Source organism: Pelecanus crispus, chromosome 27 (assembly GCF_030463565.1).
Source record: "Pelecanus crispus isolate bPelCri1 chromosome 27, bPelCri1.pri, whole genome shotgun sequence".
NCBI lineage: Eukaryota > Metazoa > Chordata > Aves > Pelecaniformes > Pelecanidae > Pelecanus > Pelecanus crispus.
Genome location: NC_134669.1, coordinates 2,411,909 through 2,426,205, shown reverse-complemented (window position 1 = coordinate 2,426,205; position 14,297 = coordinate 2,411,909). Strand labels below are relative to the sequence as shown.

Genomic DNA, 14,297 nt, shown 5'->3' with positions numbered 1-14,297 from the left:
GGAGTTTATTTCCTCCGGTGGATTTAGCGCTCACCCGCTGTTCCTCTCCGGTGAAATTAAATGGGATACGGCGGGGCAGGGCGGGGAAGCGGTGAATCTGGCATTTTTTTGGTGTGGGAAAAGGGGATTTTGGGCAACATGCAACCCCGGAACCGAGGGATTCCGACATCTACGCGAGACTAAATTTCATCGTCGCCTATTGGGAAAAAAAAAAAAAAATCGAATATACATTAACTCTAAGGGTCATATACAAAATCCACAGCGTTTTCCGGGAACGCAGCTGCTCCCCGAAATTCCCCTCCGGCCTGGCTCCATCCCGAATCGCCGCCAGTAAAGGCGGCACCGTTTGTTCTTTGGGTTAAAAAAAAAAAAAAAATTTTGGGAAGCGAGGGAGGGGGGGTTGTGTGTGTGTGGAGAAATTCCCCCCCACCCTCGTGCCGGGACCGGCATCCAGTTGTTCCCTCCCCGATCCGGTGCTGGATCCCGGTTGCCGCGTGTCTCCCGTGGGATCGCCGAGGGTTATCTTGATCCATTGTAGTGCTTGTGGCCGGGACTGTGTGTGTCCCCCCCAGCTCATCCCCTGGACGGGAAGGGGGAAGCTCCAGAGGGGCGAAGGCAGCGATTGATCCCCCCTTTCCCAAAAAAATAAGGAATCGTGGATGCGGGAAGTGGGAGGTGAGGATGTTCCGGCGACATCCGTGGTCGCTTCCCTATGCCGGCTCCGTCACGGTCAGAGCCGGGGTTTGGGCTCCCGTTACTGAGCCTCAGCGAGGGTGGGGGGTTCGGGTTGGGGGGGATCTTCGCCCTGTAAAGGATCCGCTTTGGAGAAATTCATTTCCAGGATGTGTCGCTGGAGATGCCGTACCCATTCCTCCTGGATGGAGAGGGGACCTTGGAATTCCACCTCGCAGAACCTACGGAGGACACGGCATCAGCTCGGCAACGGCGGCTTTGGCGGGGGACAGCCCTCAAAAAGAGGGATCCACACCGCGGAGCAGGGAAAAGCAGCACTTCCAGCCGGGAAAGAGGATCCCTACAGATACGGGACAACCCCCCCCCCCCTTTCCCGAGGTGACCTACCTGCATTTGAGGGTGTAGATGTTCCCCACAAACTTCACCAAAGAGGTTTGCGGTGGGCGAGGGACCAGGGAAGGCACCGGCCTCATCCGTGGCGGCGGCTGCCGCGTCTCCTCCATTTTCTGCTGGAATTCGGCCCCTTCCTCTTCCCGGTGGAGGGGGGCGTCCAGGGGTCTCGCCTGCCTCCGCTCAAACTCTGGGATGGGAGAAACGGGAGGGGTTAGATTGGGGTTGGGGAGCACAAATGGCTTCGCGCGGTGCTGAAAGCGGCGGCGCGGCACTGCCGGTGCGGCGCAGCCTCCCCGCTTTCAGGGAGCAGCCCCCGCTCATTGCGGGGAACGGGGTCTCCGGGAGGAAGAGGAGGAGGAGGAAAGGGGCAGGGGGGTCTCAGCTAAAGAACCCGCCCTGGCTCCGGCGCTGCCGGGAGCGGGCAGAGGGACAGCACGGGGTTTTTCCCGGTTTTCTGCCGGTGCCAGAGACCCCCTCTGCTCTCTCCTGGCTGGCTTCTCCCCAACTCACTGTTGATGTTCGAGCGTTGATGTTCCTCCACCTTCACCAACGAGAGAGGGGAAGTGATCATGGGCCGCTCACCGCTGCTTCCCCCATCCAGGATTTTTCCGGCATCGCCGTGAGCCAAATCTCCCGTCAATCCTTTGCTCAGAAGGGTCATGCCGCCGGCTTGAAGGCTGAGTGGCATCCGTCGAGCGCCGCCGTCATGATCCCGGGCATGGGAAGAGTTACGGAATTTCTTAGTGAAGGGTCGTCCGCCTTGGATGTAGCTACGGTAAGCGCCGGCTTTTTGGGGTCGATGTCGGATCCATTCGCTGAGGGTCTCGATTGGCGAACCGTTAACGCACCATTCGGTGACGCCGAATTGCCGGAGATGCGCCCGCGCGTGGCTGGCCAAGGCTTTGCGGTTTTCAAAGTAGAGGCCGCACAGCTCGCAGCAGGCTTCGCTGGCTGAGGGGGGGGAACGCACCGGGGGTGAGCAGGCGACGGCAGGGACGCGCCACGGGGCCGGTTCCCCCCAAAGCCGGTGCCTCGGTCCTCCGTGGGAATGAAATTCGGGTTTTCCAGCTCCAGAAGCGTTCCCCGGCCCCGCCGCGGGTCTGAGGTGGGAGGGAAAGCTCCACGGAGCCAAGCTACTTTGGACCGGGGGAAGAAATGACCCCAAATCTCCGCTCCCCTCTCCCTGCTCTGCATCCCCACAAGCCAAAAACCCTTCCCGGCACAGGGCTGGGAATTCCCCGTGCCCACCCCACGGCACGACAGACATCCCGCGGCGGGGTGTGCGTGTGTGTGGGGCTACACCGCGCTTTTCCCCCGCATCCCGCATCCCCCACTTACACGTGTGCGCAGGTTTGTCGTGCACGGACTTGGTTTTGAAGGGCAGCTCGGTCTGGATGTACGCCTTGTGCTTGACTTCGGCGTGAGGACCCAACCGATCGTCCTGTAACGGCCGTTTGGCAGACAACGGCGTCAGGAAACCGCCCTGGGGTTTGCTGGTGAGAGGCGACAACGAGATTTCCCGGTTCAAGGTGGAACTGCCGGGGTTGGGTTTCCCCGTCCGCCCGCCCAGGGGAGGCAGGGCCATGCCCTGCAAGATTTTTCCGGGGGTCTTGGGATCCGTCCCTTCCTCCCCGATAGATTTAGGGGGTTCGATGCTGGAGGCGTGCGGTTCCTTCTTGATAACACAGGGTTTGGATTTCTTCTTGAGGATCTCCCGTAGCGTGTCGATGGGCGAACCGTTGACCGACCACTCGGTCACCCCCATTTGTCGGAGGTGAGATCGAGCGTGGCTCGACAAACCTTTGCGGTTTTCGAAATATTCGCCGCAAAACTCGCAGCGGATATCTCGCACCGGGTCGGCTCGGGAGGCTGTGGGGAGAGATGTGGGGTCAGGGGGGGAGAAGGACCCTGCTTAACCCCCCCCTTCTCCACTCCTCCCCGGCTGCAGCAAGGGGTCCCCTGACCCCACAGCCTATGGAAGACAACGTGGGCTCCCCAAAAACACGAGGGAGAGCCCTCAGCCCTTCCCAAAGCGAGAGGGACCCCCACGTCCCTGTCCCCAAGGGAGCGCGGTCCCATTTGGCCCCGCAGACGGAGCGGGGAAGGTGACAGACGCGCACTTACAGAGGTTCAAGGGAGACATCTCCTCCCGCGGGGACCAGGCTCGGTCGGACGGGTGAGGTTCTCCGTGGAGTCCTCCCGACATCATCTCCCGCTTGATTTCCACCCTCAGTTGATCTTGTTTGAGTTTCTTCTGCAAGGAGGGAGGAGAAAGGCCTGGAAACATCTTCCGGGCGGTGGGAGGTGGGGACGAGGTAGGAGATTGCCCCATGGGGCTGCCGGGTTGCTGGACCTTCTTGGTGAGGGTGGAGATATGAATCTCTCCAGGACCGCGCGGCTCCAAGGATCCCATGCTGCCCAGGAGGGTCTTGGCCATGGCTTTTTGCCCGGGACCGGCAGGATTAGAGGCGCTGCTCCGCGGCTGGGTTCTCCGTTTGAGGATCTCCCGCAGCGTGTCGATGGGTGAGCCGTTGACGTACCACTCGGTCACCCCCATTTGTCGGAGGTGGGATCGAGCGTGGCTCGACAGCCCTTTGCGGTTCTCGAAGTATTCACCGCAAAACTCGCAGCGGATATCTCGCACCGGCTCCGACCCCGAGGCTGTGGAAAGAGTGAGAGAGAGAGAGGAGAAAGACCAGTGTTGCTCAACGAACAGACAGGACAGACGGATGCAGCCCCCAGCGGCAAAGCCGATCCCTGCCCAAAATCAGAAGCAGGCTCAAACGCATCAGGGTACCCCAGGAAAACGCGACAGCCAGGGGCTGCAGAGCTTCCCAGTGGGGCTGACAGCAGAGCCGTGGTCCGGAACACTGGGATAACGCGGACACTCATGTCCCTTCCCCACTCGTGTCCCCGGGAAGCAGCAAGTCTCGCTGGCATCGCGGCATCCAAGCCCAGCTGCCCCAGGGAGGATGAGGGGGTCTGGATGAAGACAAGCTCCCAGACACTGCGGTGCCGGTGGGACAAACGCCACGTGCCTAAACCGAGCGCATCCCCGCTAACCCCAGAGCTGGATGCTCAGCCCTCGAGCTGGGGCATCTCCGGCAAGCACTGATTCCCGGCACACTGATGAAGAGGAGGAGAAAGATAAAGCGGGAAGAGGTTTTACCACTAAAACCAAGCCGTGACCTGACCCACGCGATATCCTGGAGGAGAAACACAACTTCACCGGTCCTTGTCCACCCTCCGGCTGTGGAGGGGGAGGGAGAAACAATCGGCACTGTGTCGGGATGGGGAAATCGAGGCAGATCCCTGCCTGGAAGTGGGGTAAAACCACATCAGGAGCTTGAACCCACACGGCAAGGAAGACTCCAGCAGGATAATTTCAGGAGGGGAGATTGGCGCAGGCAGGGCTTGTGCAGCCGCTCCCAGGCACTGGGCAGCCATCCCCGCCAGCGGAAAGAGCTCACCAGGGAGGCCGGGGCAGTAATTTCTAACTTGAGTTGGGATTTTGGGCGCTGCTGAAGTGGTACCAGGAAGGGACCTCCGGAGAGAGAGCAGAGGCATGGCGGCAGCCGAAACCCTGCTCACCGCGCAGACCGGCGCCGGCCAACAGCCAGCACGGCTGCGGCTTTGGTTTCTTGGCTGGCAAAGGGGGATGAGGGAGAAGATCAACTGATTCCTCGTGCCGCGGTTCAGGATCTATCAGCCACCGCAGCCTGTTGGGGACTTAGCTCACACCAAGCTGAGCAGCCAGCCAAGAAATCATCTGCTCCTACAGCTTCGTTAGCGGGCAGCCTTAACGAAGAGGAATTACTGCTCCAAGTCTTTAAAGAGCTGCGAGGATGAGCCGGGGCCAAACCCTGCATATTGTCACCAGCAGAGGAGCAGCACCCTCAGCGAGCATCTCTGCTCCGGCAAACCCAAGGACGCATCCTCCAGCTAGAGTCCGTCCCGCCACCAGCCAGTGTCCAGCTCTGCCATCCCGGACCTTTTCAGCTTAGGAAAAGCCAGATGGTAGCCGGGATGGAGCGATTTTATAGCCCTTCGGCTCCAAGAAACCTCGCAGGGTTAGGAAATCCCCAGCTGTGGGGATTTTGAGGGATGTCGGATCTTAGAGCCGCCCCTGCAACAAGGGAAGGAGCGGATACAGCAAACATTAGGACACCGTCTTCTGCTTTATCACAGGAAATGACCCCAAACGTTCCGCGATTCCCACCGCGGAAGATTGCCTGTGAGCACCTGTTGGTGCTGCCAGCGGTGAGACAGGCTTGCTGGGCAAGCCCGGTAACAAGGACAAAGAACTAACGAGCCAGAGAAGCCAAACAGCCCTTTGAGCTGTTGATGAAGATGTCCCCAGCAAGACGCGGCGTTCCGGAAGGTGGCAAGAGCCGGCTGCTGCCAGGAAAACTATTCTGGTCCCAAGGTGTCAGAATAATTCACCAACGGAGCTTGGGGACAAAGAGGGACGCGGCAGTACCAGGGCTGCGGTCCCAAGAGCCGCAGCGGCATCTCTCCAAGCGCATCCGACATTGGAAACGGTAGCGGGGAACGGGCTGACGCTGGCCAAAGCCGCTGCGCTCCATCGGGAGAGGGGAGCCGGCTCAAGCCGTGGCGCAGGATGGTGCTCCACACCAGCCAAACCGTGGCCCAAAGGAGCCGAGGGAGGCGAGAGAAGTGGGGTAGAGAGACATAAAGAACTCAGAGGGCAGAGAGCCAGCGGTTTTCCTGAAATCCTGATGGGAATACCCATTTGCCCAGTCAGGGAAAACCATCCCCTCCAACAGTCGTGACTGAGCGGCACATTATCTCCCCGGCACAGTGGTTACCGAACGCGGGCTCCTCCACCAAGCTCCGCGCCTTCCCAGCCGCCGAGGGATGCCCGGCTTGGCAGGAGCAGGACAGGAGAAGCCAGGGATTTCCCCTGCCCTCAGCCGAATGGGAAACACCGGGGGGGGGGGGGGGGGGGGGAAGAAACTCACTTAAATTGAGGGGTCCTTCCTCATCCGCCTGCGGCCACTGTGCTTTTGGGGAGCTCTGCAGAGGGCTCAGCGAGAGCTTGGAGCTCTTCTCCTCATGGTTTTTCGGAGATGGGGACCCTGAAAGAGCAGGCGGCACCTTCTTAAGGATGGGGGATCCTGGTTGTGAGAGGTTTTTTGAGAAGCCGGGAGGGGATTTGATAGCTTTATTAACGGGACCATCCGGCAGGCGATCGCCAGCCTTGCTGAGCGCCAGGAGCGTGGGTCGAGGGGAACTGGCGGTGGCGTCTTTGGGGGAACCGGATTTTTTGCCGAGGGTGGGAGACATGGGGCTGCCGTCGGGTTTGCCTTTTTGTTTCATCAGTTCGTAAAGCAAATCGATGGGAGCCCCACTGCTCTCCGATTCGGCTACGCCGAGTTGTCGTAGGTGAGAACGGGCATGGCTGGATAAGCCTTTGCGGGTTTCGAAGCAGGCGCCGCACACTTCGCACGTTGTAAGGTTCTGGGCTAAAAAGAGAAAGAAAAAAAGGAGAGAGGAAAAAAAAAAAGAAAATCAGGGCACGGCCACAGCAGGAGGCACAGGGAGCAGTGCCCAGCCATGTTGTTTCTCCCTCCCGAGGGATTTTTTCCCACCCCCAACCCTCATTATGAACATTAGGATGCTCCACGCATCCCTGCACAGGCAGGAATAAAGTGGGGAAGAACGAGCAGAGCTGTGGAAGGACAAGGATCGCGGCTCTGGGATGGAAGGAGGCTGGTTTTCCCACTCAAGGATGTTTTCCGCAGTGTTTTTGGGAGCCTTGCCCACGGTTTGGTGAGCTCCAAAGCCCAGTCAGCAAGGGAGAAGGATGTCAAAGCGATTGTTTTAGGGGAACTTTGTTAATTAGGAGAGAAAGGACGGACTGATTGAGGTGGTTTAAGGAGGACAGGGAGCGCATGTCGGTCCCAGTGAGCTTTGGAAAGCTGCTGGCACCGGGGAAAGAAAGCAACGTAAACCAGCGATACTGGAGTACAACACGGCCACCCTCTTAATTAAAGGATTAATTAAGCAAAAGGACCTGAAAATCTTCCTGGACTGAGTTAAACAAACACCTGCCAGGCTCCCTGCTCTCTCCTTGCAGCAAAAACCTGGCGCTCGGCTGTCGGGGACGGCGAGAAGCCGGGCAAAATACTCACTTTTGGAGTCCTGAGGCTCTGGTTTGCTCCCGGGCGGCTCAGGAGATAATTTGGTCCCTATCCTGGTGGGGGGTTGATCCAGCTGCCCGGTGGGAGCGCTTTTTTTGGGGAGAGGGGGTGAACCCACCTCCATGGCCACCAGTTCTTCCTCTTCCGGAGCCAAGACTGCCAAGAGAAGGAGATGGTTAGCCCCCGAGGGCGGATAACACAAGGGAGATCGGGGTGAGGATGTGGCTTCCTTAGGTGAAGGTTTGAGCTGCTCCAAAGAGCTGATGAGGGAGAAGCAATGCTGTCACCGCAGAGAACGGGGCTCCGCACGGGGCTGGCGGGTGCTTTTAGAGGGGGACACCCGCCCCAAGTGGCAGGTGACGCGTCGCTGGGACAGCGGTGACCTGCCAGGGGGATTTGGGGGTGCTTGGGGGACAGTGGGAGGATGGTGGCATCTCCCTGCGGAAGGGGAGACGGTGGCAGTTCCCTGCAGAGAGGGAATATGGCGGCAGTTCCCTCGTAGGGGACAGTGGCCGGTCTCTCTGTGTGTGGGGACACACACAAAGCTGGCAGCTCCCTAGGGTGGGGAAGGGACAGGGACACAAAGGTGGCATCTTGCTGCGGTGGGATGGATGGAGGCAGCTCCCGGGGCGGGGGGAAGGGGACGGTGGCAGCTCCCGGCTGGGGTGGGATGACAGGGACGGTGGCAGCTCCCAGCTGTGATGGGGGGACAAGGCAGCAGCTCCCTGGGGGGAAGAGGATGGGGACGGTGGCAGCTCCCCGCGGGGGGGAGGACGGAGAAAGTGGTCATTAGCAGCCCCGCCCGGGCCCGGGGGCGGGTTGGGGGCTGCCTCGGCTCACCGGGCCCCGCTTCCCACCCCGGGGCGGTGCCAGGGCGCGGCCGGGATTTGCATCCCCCCACCCCGGGGTCCGTCCGTCCGTCTGTCTGTCCCCGACCTGAGAGACAGGCGGGGAGGAAGGGGAAACGCTCCCCCGCCCCCGGTCCCAGCGGTGACAGGAACCGGGCGCGGCCCGTTGCGATCGGACAGGCCGGGCCCGGGGGGCCCTGCCGAGGGGATGGCGGGGGCCCCGTGAGGGACAAAGCGAGGCCGGGGGACGGACAAAGGAGGGCGGCGGCTCGGCGACAGCGGCCTTCGCCGGGCCTCCCCCTCTCCCCTCCGCTTCTCCGTCAGGGCCGGGCCTGGAACCGGCGGCGGCCCCGGGTCGGGCCCGACGCTGCGGCGGGGGAAAAGGGGGGGGGGGGAGCGGGGGTGGGGGCCGCGGGTGGGCCCGGGCGCGGCGGGGCGGGGTCGGCGGAGGAAAATGGGGGCTCACCCGGCTCGGGCGCCGCCTCGGGCTCGGGTTCGCCGTCCCCACCCCGGTCCCGGTCCCGGGGTCGCGGCGCCGCCGCCGCTTTTGTCACTTTGGGCTGCGAGGAGGTGGAGGCCGCCATCTTGGCTCCGGCACATGCGGGGCGGCCGCCAGGCCGCCAGGCCGAGCGCCGAGCCGCCCGCGCCCGCCCGCCAGGCCGAGCGGTCGAGCGCCGAGTGAGGGAACGGCGATAAAGCGGGCAGCGGGGGGGGGAGAGAGGCCGGTCCCCGGGGCGGGAGGCCGAGCGCCGAGCAATCGTCGCCCCGGCCGGCAGAGGCGGGCGGGAGGTGGCGACAGGGAGGAGCGGGGAGCGCCGAGCCGATCGAGCGGCGGGGTGCGAGGCCCGGGCCAGGGCTGCGGGTACCGGACAAGGCCCCAGGACCAGGCCCAGCTCAGCCCCAGGACCGGCGTGCCCAGGGCCCCAGGGCTCAGCTCTTGCCCAGCCCCACGGGGCTGCTCTGGCCCCGCAGGCCCCCATGGGGCCTGGTTGCCCCCCGGGCTCCCGGTACGGGCCTGGGCCCAACCCCAGGGCCCGTGTCCCTCCATGGTCCCCCTCACACCTCCAGCCCAGCCCCACAGGCCCCGCCGTGGGGCCTGCCCTCCCCCCAGCCCCTGACTCAAGCTCCCTTGAGCCCTACCAGGGCTCTCCCGCTCCCAACAGTGCTTGTCCAGGGCTGGCCCCGGCCCAGCCCCATACCTAGAGGACGGGACCACCCAGTCAAGCACCACACAGACACCTACGGAGGTGGAAAAGGCCACCCAAAGGCTTTCTCCATCCCCCTCCGCCTCTGCCACAGCCCGGGGTGCCACAGGGAGCGGGTTTCTATTCAAATCACTCCAATAAAAAGCAAAAAAGAGAAGCAATTCGCTGTCCAGAGGAGCAATACGGGGACATCGGCCATCTCCTACGGCACTGCCACCCTTCCTCAAAGCAGGGGTTACAAATAACGCCTGAACACAGATTCAGACCCAAGGGGACAGAAGCAACGGCAGCAATGTCTCCCCGAAAGCCCTGCTCCTAAACAGACTGGCAAGCGCTACCGGACCCAGGTGAGAATTCCATGTTTTCCGCAAGAGCTATTCCAAAATTACAGCAAGTGCTGGGAGAGAGCGAGCCCCGTGGAGGGAGACATGGCCACGTGCTGTCCGAGGCGAAGAGCAGCAACAACAAGTCCTGTCGGAAAAGGGGAACACTGCCAGAGCACGGCATGAGGAGGAGGAGAAGGGAACGTGCTGAAAACATTTAGGAAACCAAAATCTACCCAGATTGAGAAACAAAATCCACATGGATCGCAAAGCGACCGTAACAAGCACCAACTGTTAACCTCAGCAGTGAGCGGAGACGACCGATCCCTGCTGGAACCATCCCTATCCACTCCTGGCACGTCAGGATGAAGAAGCTGGCTCTAACCGAAGGAATTTATGGGTAAATAAAAGTTACTTACGGAGCCCAAAATAGAAATATAGAAGGATGGAGTGTGTAGTCATTACCTTGGACAGGTTCTGCTCAGCCCCATCCTCCTCCTCGCCTCCCCAGGTAAGGACAAGCAGAGTCCCAACGTGGCCACAAGCGTTTCCTTACAGTTTCTGGGCTTACGAGTTGAAAACACGCATTCGAAGCCAGCCGATTTGGTCCATAATTACACCAGGAAAACCCACGCGTGATGGCAAACCCGCCTGCGGTTCCCAGAGTGCATAAACAAAACCAAACCAAGAAGAGGCAGTGGGGGAAGAGGAGACAGCCGGCGAGAACCACAGCTAAAGCAAAACCAGACCCACACTGGACATGTCATTTTTCACAATGGGGAAGCTTTGGAGGTTCAAATTCCTACTTATGCATTGCAAGACAGCTTAAAAAGGGGCGGTAAATGGTTAATCCATCTACCACCAGCTTCTGCAAGGTTAAAGAAGCCACAATGAGCCAAAACCTGCCATTTTTAGGGAGTTTCATAGCCCGCAGCAGTAACCAGGGGTCCCCAGGGGCTCCGGTCTCTGTGCAGTGACAACACGGAGGGTCTCATCCTGGCGGTTTTCGGGTGCTGAGGTGACGTGCTCACATCTGCGGGGTAGCACAGAGATTCACGAGTCCTCAAGCACCCGTAAAACATCCTCACGCTAATTCTCAACAAACCACGCTCAGATAAGGGGAGAGAAAAGCCCCTTGTAGCGGTCAACAACCCCATCACACCTGGAAAAAGGCTCCAGTTGGATAACCTGCTGTTTTAACCCGGATTCAAGGGATGATCTGTGGAGCAGCCCGTGCCGCTTTCGGCTTCGGAGCTCAGCTGTGGTCTGAGAAAACGATTCCCCAAATTTGAGCCAAATCTTCCTGAAGAAGATCCAGCAAAGGCAACAAGGGATACAGGAAATGCCAGGACAGGCAGGACTGCCTGATCGCTGGCTTGCTAATGGGCTCCGTCTGGGGTGAGGATGAAAGCATCTGTCTTTGCTGGCCAGCCTACGGCATCCAGAGCTCTGTGCAAGCGGATTCCTTGCCAAGGGGGTTTTGCCAGCTCTCTGTTGCGCTTTTGAGCTATCAAATAATTTTAAACACTGTGCTTCCCCTTGCTGGCTCTGCCGAGGAGGACAGGCTGCTAACAAACTGCGCCTAAAGTTCCTCTCTTCTTTCTCTACTGGGGTGGTAAGACATAAAACCTGTCCTTGGCTTAAAGGAGCTGGAGAAAAACCAACACCAGGACTAGGAGGTCATGAGGAATCGCTGTGGCAGGCGCAGGAGCTCACCAGAATTTAACGGGGAGAGGAGAAATACAAGAAATAGATGCTGTTCCTTTCTCCACCAATATCCTGTTGGGATGCGGAGGTGGCCGTGAGGCTGGTTTTGAACCCGACGTGGTTGCAGTACCCGTGGGTATCCCGGGGTCATCCCAACTCAGGGCTCCCCCCCGCAACATCCCCTTCTCCCGCAGTTACAAACCAGGGTCTCCCAAAAACATGAGGAAAGGGAAAGGCACAATTTCTATCCTTGGTTGCCAAGACCGAAACAGGTTATTGCGGCCATCTGCCTTCAAGTGCTGCCCCCAGGGATCCTTACTCCACGATTCCTGCGCTGGAAGACTGAGAGATTTCACGCTGTCTCCCGTGGCCATAGATCAGCAGCAGTGAAAACGGAGCTCAAATTCAGGCTAAAAAATGACGTCCAGCCTCCCTGCGGTACTGCCTACCATCAGAAATCTTCAGAGACCAGGAGAAAAGACAATATCAAGGACAACGGCCCACGTTATCCCCATGCAGGGGAAGGAGGGAAGGGAAGGAGGAGGGCAATGTGAGCTTTTCAATAACCTGGAACTCGAGAAAGGAATCAAAGACGGTAGAAAGTAGGTCAGGCTGCGGGTGAGCACAGAACAAGCATGCAAGGAGGAAAATCAGAAAGGCCGACACAAAAGGAGAGCGTGACCTGAGAACTGTAACATGAGGAGGGTCCTCAGGGCATGTTAACCCGGGAGAGGTGGTGGCACCTCAAACCCTCTCCAAACTCAATGGGACACGGCCCTGAGCAACCTGACCTGGCTTTGAAGTTGGCCTTGCTGGCAGCTGGGGTCACGTATGGACCTCCAGAAGGTTTTTCTAACCTCCGTTCATCTGTGATTAACGCAGCCACCACGGGACGCACGGGCGTGCTCCTCGACGGAAGGGAGGATGAAAGGCCACGTCCACAAAGTGTCTCGGTTCCTTCATGGAGGGCAAGCACAATTAACCAGAGGAAGCAAAGGTCAGGATGGAAATCGGAGCCGCTGCTGAACTGCGCCAAGGTCTTCGCTCTCAAAGTGTCGATGAAGAAATGAGGCTCAAAAAAAAAAAAAATTCATAAAATCTATAATAAATGTCCTCTTCCAGCCCTAGTTGTGCCAGTGGAAGAGCCTTCCCCTTCTGACCTCCTCCAGCCTCTCCACAGCCTCAGGCTGTGGTTGTCCCCATCCCAGGCAGCACAAAGTCACAGGCTCCTCCTGGCCCTGGCTGTGCTGGCTCACAAACCCTGGATAAAAAGAGGTGGGGGTATGAACTGAAGCGGCTCTGGGGTCTCTGCCCACTTGTATCTCTGAGCAGACCACACCAGGGTTCCCCCTGGATACCCCTAAAATCAATTTTGGAGCCCTTGACACTCAGACCCTGACCCTTTTTCACTCATTGTCCACTGGAAGGAGCTCTCTGTTCTCCATGTGTCCTGGAGTGCAGCCCTGCCGAGAGGGATCTGAGGGCTTTTGGTTGATGGGAAGCTCAACGGGAGTCAACCATGTGCCCTCATGGCCAAAAGGGCCACCCATATCCTCCTGGCACAGTACAGCGATGCAGTCGAAAGACATGGTTGTCCCACATCTTGGTGTGGCCTCACCTCGAGTCCTGTGGGTACTTTGGGGCTCTGCAATCTAAGGACGACATAAAAATATAGGATGTGTCCAAAGGAGGGCAACAGAGATGGTGAAAGGAGTAGAGGGCTTGTGAGGAGCAGCTGAGGATACCGGGGTTGGTCAGCTTAGAGAAGAGGAGACTGAGGGCTGACCTCATTGGTGTCTACAACTTCCTCGTGATGGGGAACAGAGAGAGAGGTGCTGATCTCTTGGGTGCCTGGTGATAGGACGTGAGGGAATGGCTTAAAGTTGTGTCAGGGGAAGCTCAGATTGGCCATTAGGAAAGAGTTCCTCATGGAGAGGGTGGTCCAGCAGTGGAACAAGCTCCCCAGGGATGAGGTCATGGCCCCAAGCCTGTTGGCGTTCAAGAAGAGTTTGGAGAACGCTCTTAGATATAGGGTTTAACTTTCAGGTTGCCCTGTGTGGAGTCAGGAGTTGGGCTTGATGATCCTCATGGGTCTCTTCCAACACAGGAGATTCTAAGAATGTTCCTTTCTTTCTGAAAACTATGCTCTAGAGAGGAAGAAGATGCTTTTCAGCTAAGGCAGGACCTTGGGCATGATAGGGGCAAGCCCCACTTCTTGGTCCTCATCTGGGGGCTCAACACGAGCAAGCAGCAGATGGAGGAGTTGGAGAATCATTCCCTAAGCTCATGCCATTCAACTGACCCTCTCCTCCTAAAAACCTGTGCTACAGCAGATGTACTCTAGAAAGAAGGACAGACCCTGTCTTCTCTGGCTCTGCGTGGGGTGGAAAGCAAACCAGCAAATGAACATTTGCTCCTCTTCCTAGACATGGTGAAACATCGCTATTGCTGCGCAGGAGCAGACTGAAAGGAGAAATCCAGGTCTAACAGAAGACCTTGCAGTTTGGGACAGTAAGAGAGACCATGGGGAGTTAAATCCAGAAAAAAAGGGGAGAAGAAGAACAGGGGACGATGGTGCCAACCCTGCAAAAGCAGTCTGGGGGACAGAGCAAGGTGAGGCAGGCTACGAGGAAGGAGAGCTGTGAGCTGTTTTGAGGAGGATGCAATTGCCTAACACTTTCCAATGCCTGCCAAGAAGAACCACGTGTTCTCGGAGGCGGCTGCCAATAGGTTCGGAGCCAGGAGATACGCAGCCAGCCTCGCTAACGAGCCAAGCTGGGCTTTAAGGAGGCGGTTGCAGCAGCAGGGCACACCTTCGCCCGTCACAACATGCAGGGAAAGCCACCGCTGAGCATGGGGACCTCCCCAGAGAAGCCACCAACTCCACTGGGGACAGCTCCGCAGCCACTGGTCTCACAGAAAAGGCTGGGGAAAAAAACCAAAGAGTTTTCAGACTTTTAAGCT

The 14,297-nt window shown here is 58.9% G+C and overlaps 1 protein-coding gene across 3 annotated transcripts in view; it reads right to left on the bottom strand.

The window, feature by feature from the left end:
• Positions 1-407: 407 nt before the first annotated feature.
• The window catches only part of WIZ (WIZ zinc finger), a 58,422-nt gene continuing 44,532 nt past the window's right edge, over positions 408-14,297 (bottom strand). For all 3 annotated transcript variants that reach the window (XM_075725173.1, XM_075725174.1, XM_075725175.1), the window contains 7 exons: positions 7,242-7,406; positions 6,069-6,572; positions 3,211-3,747; positions 2,425-2,955; positions 1,597-2,037; positions 1,081-1,273; positions 408-914 (listed from right to left, as the gene is read on the bottom strand). In XM_075725173.1, coding sequence (XP_075581288.1) covers positions 755-914; positions 1,081-1,273; positions 1,597-2,037; positions 2,425-2,955; positions 3,211-3,747; positions 6,069-6,572; positions 7,242-7,406 — 2,531 coding nt within the window. In that variant the 3' untranslated portion in view covers positions 408-754. The remainder of the gene's footprint in view (positions 915-1,080; positions 1,274-1,596; positions 2,038-2,424; positions 2,956-3,210; positions 3,748-6,068; positions 6,573-7,241; positions 7,407-14,297) is intronic.